The 19434-nt window shown below is 44.0% G+C and overlaps 1 protein-coding gene across 5 annotated transcripts in view; it reads left to right on the forward strand.

The window, feature by feature from the left end:
* The first annotated feature begins 2545 nt into the window (after window positions 1-2545).
* The window catches only part of TMTC4 (transmembrane and tetratricopeptide repeat containing 4), a 58920-nt gene continuing 42031 nt past the window's right edge, over window positions 2546-19434 (forward strand). For 4 of the 5 annotated variants that reach the window (XM_014466813.2, XM_006101454.3, XM_014466812.2 and 1 more), the window contains exons 1-4: window positions 2546-2781; window positions 6545-6660; window positions 7804-8020; window positions 14336-14423. In XM_014466813.2, coding sequence (XP_014322299.1) covers window positions 2623-2781; window positions 6545-6660; window positions 7804-8020; window positions 14336-14423 — 580 coding nt within the window. In that variant the 5' untranslated portion in view covers window positions 2546-2622. Of the gene's footprint in view, window positions 2782-6544; window positions 6661-7265; window positions 7386-7803; window positions 8021-14335; window positions 14424-19434 lie in introns of all 5 variants that reach the window. The other variant, XM_023764922.1, reaches the window with a different exon arrangement.

Consider the following 19434-nt stretch of genomic DNA (forward strand, 5'->3'; position numbering starts at 1 on the left):
GTCGCCTGCTTGGCGCCGGCACCGGCGAAGGCTAGGGCGCGCTTGGCCGGCTGCCCGGGGTTAAAGGCCGCCTCCCCTGCAGCGCAGGCGAGTGACCACTGCTACGCGCTGGCTGCGGGGCTGAGCGACAGGGAGCCGCGCGCCACCGCCGGGGCCAACCCAGCCCGTCAGTCCTTGCGCAGGCTTGGAGTTTGGGGAAGCCGAGCAGGTGGCCCAGCGAAGAAGTGGGAACCTTGGATACTAAGGGAGGGAAGCTGCTAAGAGGCGGGGAGCCAGGCAGAATGGAGACATGTGCGCAGGAACTGGGCATTCCAGGTTCTCTGAGGGCCCTGCCGGAGAAGCGAGGGGGAGGCAGACTCAGCTTTCTTGTTGACTCCCCAGGTGCCCGGCCCTGGCCCAGCAGGGCCCCCCAGATGTTAGGGTCCACATCATGCCTTAATCTTCTGTTGCCTGCGCACCAAAAGATGAGTCTGTTACAATCTGAGGTAACAGGTGAGGCCCGACAATTAGTTAAAGAAGCACAAATTATTTTCTGATTCAGTATACTTCCCGTGAGGCTGACAACCTTTTGTGAAAGAATATTCAAATATTTGGGCCTAAAGTAGATACCATCAAAGCCATCTGCCATGGTCACAGCTCTCTGATGCATTTAAAACTGTGTAACATATGTGCTTTCCTCCACGTTAACTTTTGAAATCAAAGAATACTTGATTATCTCCGTATTAAATCATGGGATCTTTCTAACTGTTGAGTCTGGTTTATGTATTTATCTTAAGTAGTAGAAGTAATTTGTTTAGCTGAAATGTAGACAACAAATGAATGGTCGGGGCCTGCATGATGACCTGCATTGTGTTTGCAGCTGTAATTTGGAGTTGAGCAATAGTTTATCCTTTCCCTGGAAAAGAAAGAAAAGGCAGCAGCAGGTAGCAGCTGGAATTCCCCCAGCACCTGCAGAGAGCATGCGTTACATCAGGTGGGGAAGCTCGAGGGACCAGCAAGCAGTGAGAGTTGCAGAGCCTTCCGTCTCTGGATTGGAAAGCTGAAAAAGGCCATCCGACGATGAGTCCTGTTGACTGTTGGGTCTGTCTCCACGTTCACTCAGAAGCCTATCGAAAAGATGTCTGTGACCTCAGAGGGCCTCTTTGGCTGACTTCTTATTGGTTCCATAATCTGGGCGATTCCCTTGGAGACCTGGAAATAAATACAATCAAACTGCCTTCCCAGTCAAGGGGCCTGGGATTCTCCGGTGTCTCAGCATGAAAGGAATGGGGGCAGGTCTAGGAAAGGCAAGAGCCTCAGTACCAATAAACCGATACTAACAGGAGTTTTCAAAAGAAAATAGTTGTGTGCCTGTGCTTTCACCCACCTTGAAGAAGGTACTTGTAATAACGCTAACCACCCCTGGGCGTTTATTAAAGCCAGTGTTTCTAAGCTGTAGGTGGATGTCCTGCTTAACCCTCTTGACGACCATGTAAGGTCAGCACAGCATCGCCCTCACTTTAGAGGTGAGGAAACGGAGGCCCAGAGAGGATAGGAACTTGCCCAAAATGTGACCCAGGATTGGAACCCAAGCAGTCTGACCCAAACGTGATTCTGGTAAATGCAAAGAAAGGACCTCTTCAGGTTGTGGTGGGAATGGAGACAGATGACGTGATTTGGGGAGGTAGTTTGGTATTGGTTTGGGTGAATCCCAAGGCAGGAAGCTCTCGCTGCTGGGAAGTCACTGCGCTTTGCAGAGTCCCACAGGCAGGGGACCCTGAGGGGATAGGGGGCATCCACCAGGCCAGGGGACTAAGTGGCAAGGCTGAGACAGAAATGTCTGGCTTTAACCTTTTGCCTCTTTGAAAGAAAAGGTAAAAATAAATGTATATTTTTAACTTGACCCCTTCACAGATATTGAAGGTCATTGCCTCACCTAGAATCACTTCCTCCTCTTTTCCATACAGCTCAGCCCTTTCTGGAATAAGGTATTACCTCAAACCAGTCAGTCTACAGCATTCTGTCCTTCCCCTGTCGTCCGTGTGTGAACCACTAACCTGGCCATCTGTGTGCCCTGCCTCGTTATCTCTATTAAACGCCTCTCCCCCAGATTTTCATCTAACCGGCCTGAGTTCTCAGAATCCCAGTCATGTTTCATGCCCCCACCCTTCCTCCATATACAATGTGATAAGACCGAACAATGAATATTTCTTGATTGAATGCAGTAAGATGGTAACTTTTTTTTTTAAATTTTGTAAACTGATTACAAGACTGTAAAACATTATTTCCGTTAGGAGGCTGATAAGTGTAGGAGTCCATTAAATGAGTGTTTCGCACAGATAACCCAGCATCAGACGCTCAGGGGTTTCAGTCTGGTAGGCTGCAGTTGGGCCCAGGAGAATCCGAATGTGTCCCAGGTGCCTTTTCTGCCCACCAGAAGTTTGAAAACTGCAACTTACACCTTCTAAGGAGTGCATGCTCTAAAATTGCAGCAGCATGGCTGTCTCACTCTCCCTCACTCAAGGTATGCCCACTGCGGAAGCATTCCGAACAGTGCGCTGGTAAATAATTATGTCATTTTTCTTGCAGATTTCTAACCAGCATAATGCTGGAGGCAGAGACTGACAGCCTGCGGTTTTCAAGATGGCCGAGCTGGAGGCCGATTTGGAGCACGTCATTCCATCCTCTGCCCCTCCTTTCTGGGCGAAGTTCGTCGTGGGATTGGTTTCCCTCGTGTGTTTCGCACGGAGCTATGATGGAGAGTTTGTCTTTGATGACTCCGAAGCTATTGTTAACAATAAGGTTCGTATCTTAATTCCTTCCTGATAAACTTGTGTGAACCACTTGCCTATGTCTCAGTAGTCATCTAAGCTGGTGTTGCATTATTTTCTATTAAATTTGGGTTAAGCCTTTGCCTGGGCTGCAGTTGTGCTCTGGATTCCCCATCTCTTTTAGATAGTGTCTCCTGGATTTAGGGCCCGTTTCATTGCTGGCAGCAGGGTCTCCAACCCCTGCCTCACCTCGGGCTCTACCCTCCCCATATAGCCGCTGTGATGTGAGGCCACAGGCCTCACATGTATCAGAGAGGCTGTTATTCTAAGATTTCAAGGCAAGCGTGTTGCAGGGCATTGCAGACCGAGTATTTCAGGGTTTGTGATAAATCTCCCGAACTCTGGGGCAGAACTGTTCCAGGAAAAAAGAAAATCACACATATGCTGCAGTGATCATTCACCAAAAGGTACATCCTCAGCAGCAGGCAGCGAGCTGGCCTCTTTGTCCTTGGATGATAGCATCAGGACAGCTGCTGACAGCTGCTGGAGGGTGGGGAGCGATGCAGTTCCTGCTCGTTTCGTGTTCAGAGACTCACATTTGCAGAATCAGCAAAATCCCAGCACTTCTGCTCACCAGTGGGTGCTACATCGGTTCAGGGAAAGTCTATCTCTTCCACTTGCTACCTAGGGATAGGGAAGAAGCCATACGGTGTGGGAAGGGAAGAAAAAGATTTCAGCGAGCTTAAAGAAAACCGGAACAAGAAAGTCGGGGACAGGCAGGGGCCGAGAGGAGAAAGACTGTGGAAAGGGCACAGGTTAGAGTCCTGTGACAATCTAGTTACTCAGCAGATATTTTATGTGTATGCCTTCACCAATGAAGAGGGTTTGAAGGAATATACTAGTTTTTCTCTCTGGTAGATGCAATTGTAGCAACTCTTTGTAACACTGTTTTTTAATGCTCTTAAATTTTTGAAGTCATGGATTCAACCAAATGAGGGAAAATTCATCATCACATTGAAAATATTGGAAAAAATTGTCTATGTGACAAACATTCTTTTCCAGGAGGGGTGGGAGGAATGACTGTTTTGCATATATTTTATTTTAATGCATTGCAACTGATTTTCTCTTTTTTTGACGGCAGAAACTACAGCATTGTTGATGCTTGTTTTTAATTCAAGTTCTTCATTTGTAGTTTTCCTCAATTCACCCGGCAGTTACCTGCAGATGTTTCTATTTCAGTTCTTTTTAAAGCCAGGCTTAAAGGAAAAAGAAGGAAGTTTGTAGCCCTAAGCAACTATGTATGTCACACTGGTGGCTTAATAGCTATAGAATTCCTAACAAGGATTCGAGGGTATGCCTTTACTTTAAAATTTTTATTCTTCATTTTATTGAGAGTTTCTTGACTCTTCCATTTTTCTTAAGTGGAAGATATATAAGGTGTTAACTTACATATTGGAGAACTTTGATAAGTAAGGCCAGGACAGCTTGAGCTCTGTTGTATGTGGGATGCCCTGGGGGGGGGGGGGTGGTTGTAGTTCTCTTTCCTTCTGGGTGGGGGAAGGCAGATGAAGCCAGTCGTGGCTCTATGGCACATTGTCTTGGCAGTGTTTTCTAGAGCATCACACTGCCCCTTTGTCAACTTGTTAGCCCTCCCTTTTTTTTCCTGTTTCATGAAAGGCACTTCTCCATTCATTGGCACCGTGCCTACAGTAATGTGGAGCAGGCTGTTACCGGGTGTTATTGGTGTTAAAGCCTGCTTTCCAGATGCGTCCTTGCAGGGTTGAGTTGCCTTCTTTCATTGAGATGATTTTCTTTGAGACGTGAAGTTAGCAGGAATTTCAGACATAACACTTCTTTTCCGTAAATCCTTATCAGGAAAAATTGGCCTTCCTGTAGTGCGCCCTGCTTGTGTAGGCTACACCTAATCAAATATTTAGAACTTGGTTGGTGTTTATTTACTGCTCAAATGGAAGGAAAGAGCCTCTGCCTGACCCTTTCACAACTACTGAACAGGTGCTTCTGAGACAATGCAAAAGAAGGTGGACTTCCAGTTTTGTAACTGAGTGGACTCAGTTAGTGGGTGGGTTGTACAGGGCCTTCCAGAAATATCTAACCGACTCAAAGACGGTGTTGGTACACTCAAGGCCTCTGAAGCTGATACCCAGTCGAAGAGAACTGCCGCCTCAGGGTAGGCATCAGGTAACCAACCTTGTATCTCTTGCCTCTTCTCAAGCCTGTCCTTTTGAGCTAGCAAGCACTTAAGTAGCCAGGACTCACTGAATCCACTGTGTGCCATGGACACTGGGTGCTCTCTGGACCAGCCACGATTTGACACACTTCCTCTGGTTGGGGCATTCCCCGCCTTCTGGTTGTTAGAAGCTACAAAGACTGTCCAGTTTAGATACAGACACAGACGTAGGCTCTCCTATCAGGTGTGCCACCTGTTGGAGTGAGGAGCTAGTCATGCAAAGAGGTGGGGTCTGGAGGCGCCCAGGCAGCCTCAGGGAGGTGCCAGCGGTGGGACTTGTGGGTGTGCTTCTGGCTGCACCGTCCTAACCTGTTTTTCCAGCCCACCTGGGCGTCCAGGAACCTTGTACTCACTTTAAAGCGTTCCTTTTTTGCTCACATTAATCAGAGTTGATTTTGGTTACTGCACAATCTTGACTGATATATCATGCGGTGCTCAGAACATCATAATTTCTAGTCCCTAAAATATTCCTGTTTAATTATGCTTTAAAGAGAAAATTAATATTCAGTTTTGTTACTCCACAGTAGCCTGACTGCCTTTTTTCTTGTTAGACACAGTTTCAAATTTAAATGTAAAAAAAGATGCGTTTTTAAGCATCTGTAGTACAGTACCAAATTAAATTACCTTAATAGTAAGATAGGTATAATTTTTTAAATAGTGATATTTATCTTTAAAAATTATGTAGAAGTTGTTTTTCCTTTAATATTACTGTCTGCTTAGCTCATGACTAAAAATGGGAAACTTAAATACATGTTTATCCACACTCATGAGAGAGGGTAATAGTGACCTCATTTAGCTATAAGGTCCATTCATTCATTCAGTATAGATGAACATCTTCCATGTACCCCCAGCAAACACAGATGTGTCCCCGCCTCTCGGAGCCCCAGGGCAGTGGGGCAGACAGATAATAGTCACTAGACTATAAATCGCCAGTGTGCCCGGCACTGTGAGGACGGGTGCAAGATGCCCAAGACGCAGGGAAGGGAAATTGCATCACCTTAGAAAGGTCATAGCTCAATGGCTGAGATATGAATGGCAGGAGGAGCTGAGTTGTGAAGAGTTGAGGAGTGACCAGCTGGATGGAAAACTGAACATGCAAAGCCTTTGAGTGGACGGTAGCAGGAGCTGTGTGGAGACCAGACGAAGGCCATTAGCAGATCACTGAGCCCAAGAGATGAGCCTGCAGAGGCTGGTGGGAGCCAGAGCACCCCAGACTGTGGCATCTATGTCAAAACAATTGGCTTTCTCCTAGAAAGTGGGGAGAGAGAGGGAGCTGTAGCATTGTTTTAAGCTGAGGTGGGTAGAGTAACTCAATTTGCATTTCGGAAAGAGCAATGTGGAGAACGTATCAGAGCGCCCAGGAGACCCGCTAGCAGGCCTGTCTGTGTCCTAGGTGAGTGATGATGGTGGCTCAGCCCAGGTGGTGGAAGGGTTGGGGAATAGAGGTATGAGGAGCTTTAAAGAAGGGGACTTGGTGAGGGCTTAGCTATGGGTTCAGGAGTCATGACTCCTTTGTCCTGAATGTCCTCTGGTTGTGTTCCTGCAGGACCTCCGAGCAGAAACGCCCCTTGGGGACCTGTGGCATCATGACTTCTGGGGCAGTCGGCTGAGCAGCAACACCAGCCACAAGTCCTACCGACCTCTCACCGTCCTGACTTTCAGGTGAGGTATGACTGTGGGCTGCACGCGAGGGTCACCCACAGCTTGTGCATTATAATATACCAGGTTGCATGTGACAGGATTCCCGGGGTCTGGGAGTCAAGTTAATAGTTCCTAGGGAAGCATACGCCACTCACCCATATAGGTTTCCAAGAAGCACGTGACAGTTCTAACTATTAGGAGTTAGGTCACAGGAGGACGGAGAGGACCTGCATGTGGAAACGTTACTGCAGGGCTTGCTCTGGCAGGAAAGGTGCTAAAAGTGGGACCACAATACAGCGGTTAGCATGCCCTCTCAAGGATGACATGACATGGGCGAAGCGTCCATGTTTCACAGCTCTTGGAGGTTGGACCCTTTGCTGGCGAATACCCAGGAAACTGTGAGACGGGCAACATGTGGCGTCACATGAAATTGTCATTTTTTTTTCACTACAAATAAAAGGCATCAATCTTCCTGCTGTTACCAAGTCAATAGGCAAAAAAAAAAAGTTAAAAACAATCTAACTCTCCCCGTTAATCAGGGAGCTGTTTGCATGAAATAGATTTATTCACCACACAGAGTTTCTATTCATCGCTATTTCTTTGACGCATTAAATACTTGTCTGTAGATCTCTCAAAGAAGCATGGAGATGATGAAATGGAACCACTGGTAATGGAAAAGCAGTCAGAAATAAGAATCCCTGACAATGAGAAAGTGGTTCATTGTTCAGAAGGCTGGTAGAAAAACTGTAAAGTACCTTTTTTTTTTTTTTTTGAATAAGCAAGTTACATGACTGTCTTCTATCCAGGTTCCTGTGGGATAGCCATGAGTAACGTGTGATATATTTTTTTGCAGTCTTGCCTTTTTTGCACTTAAAAATTTGACTGGCTTTCCTCTCGCTTTCCCTCTCCACGTATTTTCTGTCCCACTCCTCTGAGATCCCCTTGTCGTCTACTTCCCCCTCTGCAGCTAATTGTTCTTACCTTCTCTCCAATTTTCTTAGCTTAGCAGCACTATTTAGCTGGGTGTTATTTTAACCAACATTGCACAACGTCTTTCTTTTCTCCTTTTAGTATTTTTACTCACCAGCCTTTTCCTTTAGATGGTTCGCATTTTATTTCATGTGCTTCTGCGCGCCTGGTGTGAGCACCCTTCTTCTGCTACAGGATTAACTACTATTTGTCGGGAGGCTTCCACCCCGTGAGTTTCCACGTGGTCAACATCCTCCTGCACGCTGGCATCTCCGTCCTCATGGTGGACGTCTTCTCGGTGCTGTTTGGCGGCCTGCAGTACACCAGCAAAGGCCGGAGGTTAGACCTGGCCCCCAGGTCCTCCTTGCTGGCCGCTCTGCTGTTTGCCGTGCACCCGGTGCACACCGAGTGTGTGAGTATCTCCCACCCGTGGCATCTGCACTTGTGTGGGTTTGTTTCCTAAAACAGGCTCCCTTTAAATGCTTGTGGAGCTGTGGTGGTGCCCTGCCAGGCGTTGGAGACAGTTGTATGCAGGTCCAGCAGGTCTCTCTCATGGAAAAATGCAGAGTCCCCAATTGACCAAGACTTTAGAATGGCAGCATGGTTTGCTCACTGCTGATGCTCTCTGGTTCCCTCCTATACCCACACTGCAAAGGTATGCATGTTGAATGTTGCCTGGCTTTGGGGTATACAAGCCAGAGGCCAGCATTACCTTTCTCCATTTTCCTGCGTTAGCTGAGAGGTTTATAGTTTGCAAAATACTTTCTCACACTGTCCTGATTGTCACAAAAATTCTGTGGGATCAGATGGGGCAGCATCACAGTTTCACTTTACAGGAGAGGAACTGGCCTGGGAGGACAGGTAAAGGACTTATCCCAGGGCAGTCACGTGGCTGGCGGATGTAGGAATAGAACTTGAAACCTGGTTGTCCCAGGTCTGTGCAGAGACGCTGCCGCCATACTCTGAGTTGAACTAGAAAGCGGGTCCCCAAGTCCTGCTGTGGAATTACGAATTCTCCCCACCTTCCTTCTCCTCTTCTTGGCTCCCTGCATTATTCTCCTCCCCTGGACATGTGGTTTGGTAGCTCCTGATGGGCCTGACCTGCTGTCCTGTGGGCCATGCCTTTATTCCACTGAGCTGCTGCTGAGTATATGTGCTACAAACCATATGGGGGTTTCAGAAACCACGCTACCCCCACCTCCATGGGAACCCTTTGAAAATGTAAGTCATCATGTTTGCCGAGGTAAAAGATTTTATTTTGCTCATTCATTCTGTGAGCATGAAGTACCTCATATAAAATACTACATGTGCTTTATTACTTCTCCATAGTTCATTTCTGCATTTCATGTGTTATTTAAATACCAACACATTAACCAAGTGCTTTGAGCATCTTGGAATTAAGTGTCAAAAGTTTGAGCAGAATTCCTGCCTTGAGCGTCTGATTTTATAAATTTTATTAAACTACCTATTCTTTGGTATTAAGAGGGTTGTGGAATTGTTCTTTCAGTGTTCTTCTAATATCTACTTTAAAGCTTTAAAAAATTCTCATAATTTTTTACTTCAGCAAATTCAGAGGACTTCAGGTATTGGCACGCTGGGAACTGCTGCAAGCTATATATTTGTGTTCACATTAGAATTTGTTTCTGTCCTAGTTCTCTTTATGGTCTAAATGTTTGTTGGGATTCAGAAATAGTGTACACATTAATCAGAAATAAGGGAATTTCTGGCAGAAGTACTGATTTGGTACTTATCTGATTTTGTGTGATCTTAAAAGCAAAAGCAAATATTTGAATTATTAACCAAAGACGTTTTTCTAAAACTCTGATTTTAAATATTGAGAAGTTAGTTTATAAACAAGTTTGAAATGCCAACAAGTATAACTGGATGTGCACACACCTCCCCAGATAAATGCAATCCGGGGATGTTACCACCAAAATTCTACATTTGCGATGTTTAAAAATAGGAGAAAGGGGAGTATCTGAAAAAATTTCTTAATCTCTCCCACCCTTCCATTCTATGAAAGTCATTCGAACTCATAATGCAAGGAAAAGTTTAGGCTTATTAGAAATTAGCATTCCTAAGACAGATCATTTATATATTCACCTTCCATTGTTTTGACAAATAGTCGGTATTCAGTTTCCTCTTACCTACACCTCCCTGTTATTTTCCACTCTACATGTAACCCAGCTTTAAAGTGAGCATAAAGCAGGACGACCCAGAGAATCAGATGGAGGGAGAGCTCCTCAGAGTTCCAGGCCAGGACTGAGGAGGCCGCCTGTGCTGTGGGCTGGGGCCTGGCCCTGGGCACAGCATCCCCACCTCCCACCCCCAACGAACATTGATCTGGGATGAGGCTTGAGGATTTGGGAGTAATTGTGCTGCTTCTGTTTACATTTATTAAGGGAAAGTAGTGGCAGTGTAGGCCCCTCCCGTGTTAGTACTGTAAATTTCCGTATATTAACATTTATGTGTTTTGTGTCTTGACATTAGTAATGAGAATGCTTTTGCACACTGAAAATAAGAACCTCCATTTTCTGTGTCCTGGCTAGGTGACTCAGTTGGAGCATTGTTCCATGCACCAAAAGGTTGTGTGTTCGATTCTCAGTCAGGGCATATACCTAGGTTGTGGGTTCCATCCTTGGAGCGCATGTGGGTGGCAACTGATTGATGTTTCTCCCACATTGATGTTTCCCTCTCCCTCCCTTCCTCTCTCTATAAAAACCAATAAAAAACATATCCTTGGTTGAGGATTTTTAAAAAAGAGCCTACATTTTCCAGTCTTTGGGGTGACCAGCCATCCCCTTTGCTTAAGACTAAGGGGATTATGGAATAGCCATAGGCAAACTGAGATCGGTCAGTCACACCCTACAGACTTCCTACCTCATGGTCTCCAGTTGGTAGTAAAATAATTGTAATCCTTCTTTGTTGTTGTTGTTTTATTTTTTAAATTTTTATTGTTGAAAGTATTACATATGCCCCCTCTTTCCCCACATTGACCCCTTCTAGCCCACCCCGCCCCAGGCCTTCACCACCCTATTGTCTGTGTCCATGGGTTATGCATATATGCATACCTGTAATCAGTTTTATTTTGCTTTCCAATTCATATGAATGTCTCTTATTTTCAGCTATGCCACCCCAAATCACTCAGGTATTTGTAGATGGGAAGGGCTCCAGCACACTAGTCACCAGAAGAGGGAGGGGAGCTAAGGGAGGGGGTTGCCTAGTCCCTTGTCTCTTTGGAGACCAGGAAGCAGTCCCTGGGGGTTCCCTGAGGACACAGGGCAATTGTTAGTTTTCGTTTTCTTCAGAGCATTGATGAAGATGTCAAGTTGCCTGAATTTGGGTATTAGAGAGGGATGCTCGGGCCTCCTTAATCTGCCTGTTCAATAAACCCAGAGCTTAATGCTGAAAGCGCTGGGTGGGGACACATTCTCCCTGTCACCTTCTCCTAATTCCTCCCTGTGGCCCCTGTGCACATTGTTCCTAGTGGGAATAAAAGTGAGCCACCTTCAGGATTCGGGGGAGGGTGTGGGGCAGGAGGAGGTTGGCAGTGATTCCTCTAGAGAACCGTAGGGGAGGAAGAAATTTTATTCTAAGTTCTTTCAGCTGGTCTAATAATTAAATCAACATGAGACAGATTAATAAGAGAAAATAACCAAATTTAATTACATAAGTATGTACGGGAGCCCCACATCCATGAGAAAGTCAGAGATCCCACATACATGAAGGTTCAGAGACAGAAAAGGGAAAATGAGGTATGTAAGGCATCCTGCGCCAAGGAATGATGTGAGATGCCTTGGGGTGCGGGGGTGGGGGGAGGGAAATTTGCAGGATGATAAAAGCAGATGTTCAATAATAATTAGAAGTTTGCCCTGCCCTATAGGTAGTTCATGAAAAGTTATTTCTGGTAATAAGTCATTAAGGGCAAGGCCCCCAATTTAGATTTCTGGATAGTTAAGGGAAGAGCAAAAATTTCTCCTGAGCCCATAGAGTCTCAACTGCCTTCAGCTCAAAATAGCATGCCAAAATGGTGCATCATGGGGAAATTTGTTCTGAACCCCTTCAAAATCCTGATATGAATGTTTTAGGTTATTTGTAAGAAAAAATAGCCTTTGTAAAGAACTTTGCCTGAAAATATATTAGGCAAAAATCAGAAAGGAAGAATAAAGTCTCTTTGTACTCATGCCCATTTCCCAGTTAGATGTGGTGTCTGCTTGGATAGCCTTTTACAATCTTGTCTATGAAATCTCTTTAATATGTGAAAAATTTATTGTAAGGACTAAATACTCTTTTTACTTTAAAACAATTGCATGGTGTTTTAAACCCCGTTTTTCTTTATGTCAGACAATGTAATGTATATTGCTTAAAACTTGGTAGTGTCTTCACCAGCTAGCCAAAGGAAGACTATTTGTTTTAAAAATAAGTGATGATGTTTAAAGTTCACATTAGTGAACCTGCATCAAGAGTTCAAGATCAGAATGTATAATTGCCCTTAGCATTTCATATCTGATCACTGTAGCGGGAAACTCCTACTAAAAGGTTAGTCTTTAACTGTCCCTAGGTAACAAGTGGTTGGCTGTTTTGGCCCCTATTCTTGTATTTATCCAGACCACTTCCTTCCCCTTCACTCATTTCAAGGAACCTTTTTCTCTGAACCCTCTCCCCAATCCCTCCATGATCTGAGGACCCCCTTGGATAAGCTTCTCTGGGTTGACTTTGCTTGTTTTATTCTCCCTAAGGAATTAGGGTTCCGGGCCATCCTCAGGCTCTGTAGATAGCCACAGCTGGAAGATGCCCTCCTTTCTCTCCCATCTCTCTCCTGACGGCAGGCCCACAGGACCAGCTGCTCCATCCCTCACTCACCAAGGTGCTCTGGAGCTCCTACCTGCTTCACCCTCAGCTGCTGTGTCCTGTTTTCATTCCTTTCTGCCCCTCACATTTATAGAAGCACAATTTGGGATTCATGCAGGAAACTAACAGTGAGCCAGCACCTACTGTGTGCTCTGCTCAGTCTCATTGCACTCCTGATTTACTGTATCCCTCACTGAGTGAGTTACAGGCCAGACTATTCAAGAACTCTCATTGCATATTTACTTCACTTGTGAAGTGATTGCACTGTTTAACCCTCTGGCATGCTGGCATAGTCATTCAGACCTGTTGAGCCTTTGTCCTTGGTTCCCTCTTGGATGTGGGTGGCATTCACAGGTTGGAGTCATCAACCCTTTCAGTCTTCTCAGAGACTGCGGGACACCTCGGGCTGCCACGTGCACCTGCATCAGGAGTTCAAGATCAGAATGTGTGATTGCCCTCAGCTTTCACATCTAACTCGTGTGGTGGGAAACTCCCAAAAGGCTTTCTTTATAGCTATTGCTTATACACACACTTGTGGTTCATCTATATAATAAAAGGCTAATATGCAAATCGACCGAAGGCAGAACGACCAGTCGCTATGACGTGCACTGACCACCAGGGGGCAGATGCTCTATGCAGGAGCTGTCCCCTGGTGGTCAGTGCGCTCCCACAGGGTGAGTGCCGCTCAGCCAGAAGCCCTGGGTCAGGTTCATGGCTGGCAAGTGCAGCGGCAGTGGCGGGAGCCTCTCCCACCTCCACGGCAGTCGGACATCCCCCGAGGACTCCCGGACTGCGAGAGGGCACAGGCCAGGCTGAGGGACACACACACACACACACACACACACACACACACACCCCTCTCCCCCAGTGCACGAATTTCGTGCACCGGGCCTCTGGTATGTTAATATAGTAATTTCATGTTCATTGTATGTTATCTTATTTCCATTTATAGAATAGTTTTTATTCTGTATCTCATATATCACATATGCCCTTTAAGAAAAGATGAACTTACCAGTCATTAAAGTGATACCTAAAGTATCCCTTGGATATATGTCACATCCAGGTGCTAGTTAGTAAAGAATGCCACATAAACTACCCAATACTCATGGGTGGAATTCTGCATCTTTCATTTGCCATGAAACATTTGGAGTAATTAGCCTGGAAGAAATGAAACTTGAATTGCATATGGCTTCATTGTCACTATATAAAGAAGGGAAGGACAGTCATCAGGTGTAGAAAATGGGGGGAGGAATGGTAGAAATGTTACTCTGCTTTTGTCTTGTCGATAGCTTTTGAAGCATTCTTTCCAGATTAACCCACTTCATCGGTTTGGGTCTGAAGGGAGGAAAAGGTGGCAGAGGCAGCTTTGAGTCATTATTCCTGTCTTTTTTATCTGCCTGATGACTTTTAACCCTTATTTCCCACCTTCGCTTCATGTTTCGAATCAGGTTTTCTTTTTTAAATATCATTCCCTTTCAGCTGGTAGCATTTTCCACTTGACAGTCCACTTTGGAGACCTCAGAAACACAGGTCTGCCGCTCCTGGGGACAGGGTGCTAAGTAACAGGGCTTCTGCTGCGTACGGTACGTGCCTCGCTGACTGTCCAGCCCACACAGGAGCCATCGGTGGGTTCTAAGCAATCCGACTTTCTCTTAGAAACAGTTAAGTCAAGTCCTAGACCAAAAGCATAAGAAAACCGATTCTAAGATAAGACCACAGGCTGTTGCAGGTACGCAGATTATTTTAATAGAGATGGCAGAGTCTGATAAGGTTTTTTTCTATTTCTAAGGAATTTGTTTGTATTTCCTAAGTTTAGGATTTGTTAAAAATACATTTTTTTTAAATGTAAATTTCTTTTTCTTCCCCTTCTTTTAAGGTTGCTGGTGTTGTGGGCCGTGCAGACCTCCTGGGTGCCCTGTTCTTTCTGCTATCCTTCCTGGGCTACTGTAGAGCGTTTAGAGAAAGTAAGCGTGATGTTTGTCTTCTTAATTTTGAGATGGGAAATTCTTTGCGTATATAAGGTCATCACTTTGCGGGAATGTGGGGAAAAGGTGTATGCCCGCTGTAGGTGTCTTGTTTCACTCCATTGCTTTTTTAATAACGCAGAGTTTGTGCATCAGTAGTCACACAGGAGCAGCCTGCTGTGCGGCGAGACCAAGAGCTTCTGCCCTAGGCACTGAAGCAGTTGTGATTGATTTTTGTGATTTTATTTCCAGCAAAATTGTAGGAGAAAAAAAGCTTTTGGTTCTTTTTTATTAAAACCTCATGGAGGGGGAAAAAAACAGAAAAATGCTGAAATGGATAGCTATGCACCTGGAGTGTGAGGTTCTTATTTTTTATTGGAGCATTATTAATACTTACAAAGTCTGTTGACTTTTCTCAAAGACAACTCTAAAGTTTCAGGAAGTACCATTTTATTAATTTTAACTTATCTTCCTTTAAAGTAACTGCTTCCTATTCTGAATAGATTTCAAAGACATCAGGAGTGCTTTTTGAAGAAAGTATTAAATGTTGATAGTTTTAACATATGTGGGGCACATTTATTTAGGAGGTATAATAAAACCTCTCTTTAATTCTAAAGATTTCTCTTATGAAATAATGGAAAAATTATCGGGAGGCTAAAAATTCTATCAAGTGAATTAATACATTTATTAGTCTCCTTTAATGGAATATTCTCACAGAAGGTGGAAAACTGAAGACATTGTATATTGTTTTCCTGGGTCCTTTTGCTAATCTTTTCTCTGTTCCAATTCATATGCATACATTTTCTCATATATGTGTCTGTTTTTAATTCATATGTAAATTATAAAATTATATCTGAGAGCCATCCAGACAAAAGAGAGATTTTTTTTTTTACTACCATTTTTTCTTGTTTTTTGAGGTAGGCCTGTAGAGCTATAAACTTCCCTCTCAGGACTGCTTTCATTGTGTCCCATAGGTTTTGGGTTGTTGTGTTTTGAGAGATTTTTTTAAATAAAACCTTTGGAAACTAATACCAAAGGTAAAAGTGCTTAATGTGTGATGGATTTTCAATTAATACTTTGATTCATGAAACATTAGCTAAGCATATTTCAGTATTAATGGGACTATCTTAACTATTAGCAGCAATATAACCTTTATTTTTATTTTTTAAAATATATTTTATTGATTTTTTACAGAGAGGAGGGGAGAGGGATAGAGAGTTAGAAACATCGATGAGAGAGAAACATCAATCAGCTGCCTCCTGCACACCCCCTACTGGGGATGTGCCCACAACCAAGGTACATGCCCTTGACCGGAATCGAACCTGAGACCCTTGAGTCCGAAGGCCGATGCTTTATCCACTGAGCCAAACCGGTTAGGCATAACCTTTATTTTTTTAGTCCAGGAGCATTCTTTTAACATTTATGACATTTTTACTTTAAAATTGGAAAGGGATTTTGTAAAGAGATTGTTACAGGCCTTTCATGTTAAGGATGCAGATGTTTTCGAGACAGCTAACCTGGAAATATTTAGTGTTTGCACACCGATAACAGTGGTAGATGTGGCTTTAGCGGAAACCCTTTTAGGAATATGAATAGGTTTTCATTTGGTTGAAGTGAAGGCAGATGGATGGGTAAGGAAGCCTTTGAAGAAGCCTTCCTGACGGCCTTGTGTCTACAGGAAGGCCTGACCTCCCCGGGCTTCGGTGCTCTGTTCACTTGAACCCTCTTTAGGAAAAGGAAAGAGTGGATTAAAACGGAGCCTTTGGACCCACCTCCAGACTGGTGTGTTCCTTGCAGTCACCGACAGCTTGTTTAGTCTTTGGAAGATAGAAAGCTGTAGGAGGTTGCCCCTCTTCGCGCATCCGGGCCTCGGGGTCTTGACCCTGAAAGTTATTTTTGGCCTCGGACTTTTGTTTCCTTTCTGTCCTCTGGCTGTGGCCTCTTGCCCACGCAGGCTTTGAGTTAAACTATATCAGAATGATTTCTTCTTGGGAGTTTAAAGTGGGCTGGAACCCCCTCCCCTCCAGCTGCACTCTCCATCGTCGTGAGGTGGTTTTCGCTGCCACTTTCAGTTCCCACGCATTGTTTTCATGGCTGGTGCCGGAATGATCCAAATCTGCCTCCCAAGCTTGTTGCGGGTCTGAGGTGCAGAACAACGGGGACACTTAAGAGAGGGACTTACACTCAGTTACCTGCTTATTTGGAGGAAGTCCTGTGTCCTACACACGAGGCAGTTCTCTGTGCCCTCCCCAAGAAGGTTCGGTGTCCTGAGCCCACCCGCTGTAACCTCAGGATCCAGCAGACCAGATGCCCAGCCCTGTCCCTTGCTCTACTCAGGCGGCACCATTGGAACAGCCCCTTCACTCTGCCGGGCACTGCCCTGTCCTCTCCTGTCCACAACTCCCAAATCCTGCTTTGTCTCAGTGCTGATGAATTTGGGTGGAGCCTTTCCTAGTCTCCGTTGACACAGGCACTATGTGTTCAGCCTCTCTTCGGTGTGTCAGATTCTCCGTACTCCTTCTTAAACATGCTAAAATAGAAACTGCTTCTGCCCTGGCCAGTGTTGCTCAGTGGTTAGAGCGTTGGCCTGCATACCAGAGGGTCTCGGGTTCTATTTCCAGTCAAGGGCATGTACCTGGGTTGCAGGTTCCATCCCTGGCCCTGGTGTTCGGGAGGCAACCAATCAATTTTCTCTCTCTCTCTCGCCCCCTTCCCCCGCCTTTCCACTCTCCAAAACTCAATGGGGAAAAATACCCGCAGGTGAGGATTTAAAAAAAAAAACACAGCTTTTTTGTTTATAGAGAATAACTTTCTGGAATAATTCCCCCCCCCCCTCCATGGAGTAATTTTTAAACATCATATTAATGTCCAACTTCACAAATATGATGGCCGAGTCTTGTTTAAGAGGAACAAAGTTTTCACAAACTAATAATAACTTTACAGAGGAGAAGCAGTGAGAGCTCTGTGCAAAAATAATTCTGGTTAAGGAATTCATGTGAGACACTTCTGATTCTGTTCTAAAATGGCATACAGGATTATCAGGGTTGGTCATTCATTCTTTCACCAATAATTAATCAAGCACGAAGGGCATCCTTTATAGCAGGCCCTGTGTCAGGGACACAAAAACTAAAAGGACACAGTCCATGCCCTTGAAGGACTTAGAGCCTGGTACAGTTTGACTAAAATAAAGCTTCCATTATTCAGATTGCTCAAGGAACAGAATATTCTGGTTTTCCATACTACCCTGTCAACGTTTTCCTCCCTGTAGCCTCCTCACAGCAGGTACTCAATAAGTATCCCCTTCTTTTCATGGTGTGTTTATGCAGAATTGATGACTGTGCCCTCTGTATTCCTAATTTCTTTGTTTGCCCTGGAATGTACAGTTTATTATTTTATTGAGATATAATTGACATATAACATTGTATTTGTTGTAGGTGTACATCATAATGCTTTGATATATGTATATATTACAGAATGATCACCATAATAAGTCTAGTTGACATCCATCACCCCACATAGTTACACCTTTTTTTTTTTCTTATAAGAACTTTTAAGATTTACTCTCTTAGCAACTTTCAGATATACAATACAGTATTAACTGCTGTCACCATGGTATACATTACACCCCAGGACTTACTTATTTTATAACTGGCTGTTTGTACCTTTTCACCACCTTCATCCACCCCATCCCCCACCCCACCTCTGGCAACTACTACTCTGTTCTCTCTCTGAGTTTGGTGTGTGTGTGGTTTTTTTTAGACCCCCTCATAAAAGTGAGGTCATACAGTATTTGTTTTTCTCTGTCTGACTTATTTCAGTCAGCATAATGCCTTCAAGGTCTGTTGTGTCGCAAATGACAAGCTTTCCTTTTTTATGGCTAGATAATATTCCATTGGCATATGTGCCACATTTTCTTTATGTGTCGGTCTGTCAGTGGACACTTCGATTATTTCCATATCTCGGCTATTGTAAATAATGCTGCGGTGAACATGGTGCGTGTGTCGTCTCGAGATAGTGATTTTGTTTCCTTTGGGTAAATACCGTGAAGTAGAATTGCTGGATCATATGGTGATTCGTTTTATATTACTAATTTTTTTCATCTACTCTTAAATTTCTTTGAGTCAAACAGAGAAGAGTCCTTGATACTAATGGACATTGGGTGTGTGTGTATTTTTTCATTTGGACTTTGAGATGTCGCAAACAATAGTCACACATTTTTATTTTCCCCCCTCGAGTCAGTGTGGGCTGTAAAAGACACTGGGGGGTAAACACGCCATGGCAATGAGGAGTCTTTGGGCCAGTTGCTCGTGTTGTCCACATGTTTGCAAGTGTTCCACTGGGACTCAAAGCTCTTCTGGTGGAAGTTCAGCCCAGCGTTTATTGAATACAAATACTAATGCTATTTATTATTTAAACTTATGTTTAAAGTGACCTGGTCTTTGTTCTTCTTGGATCTGAACATAAATTCAAAGAAAGGCCTAACGTTAGTTGCATATAAATTTGAAGTTCAAGAAAGGTTTTTGCAGAGAAACAGAGTTAATATTTTTTATAAGGAAACAAAATAGTGAGTACTCTGAAATTAATGATGGAACTAGTTCAAAAGCTCTTTCAGAGGATATATATTTTTTTGATAACCTCATTAGCTTTCTTTATAGATGCGATGCTTGTATTATAAACCTCGGGACAACTTTTAACTGCCTGAGTTTATTAACAAGCCATTCTGTACTAACCTCCAGAATCCTGGGGTTTTTATAAAATGAAAAAAATCTACACACATAACATTTGTCTGACCTTTTGTGGGTGTGTGCTTAACCTGAGTATCTCGAAGCAAGATCTTTTGAAACAGAATCCTTTTTCAAAAAAAAAAAAAGTTTCCTTATAAAGGAAGCATACATTTTCTCATAAAAAGGAAAAACACTAAGTCAAATGAAGTCGATGATGCACTAGTTATTATTTCTGAATGCCCAAAACAAAAAGTATTTTTCTTATGATATGACATCTTTTCAATATT

The sequence above is a fragment of the Myotis lucifugus genome, unplaced genomic scaffold, assembly GCF_000147115.1.
Source record: "Myotis lucifugus unplaced genomic scaffold, Myoluc2.0 scaffold_363, whole genome shotgun sequence".
NCBI lineage: Eukaryota > Metazoa > Chordata > Mammalia > Chiroptera > Vespertilionidae > Myotis > Myotis lucifugus.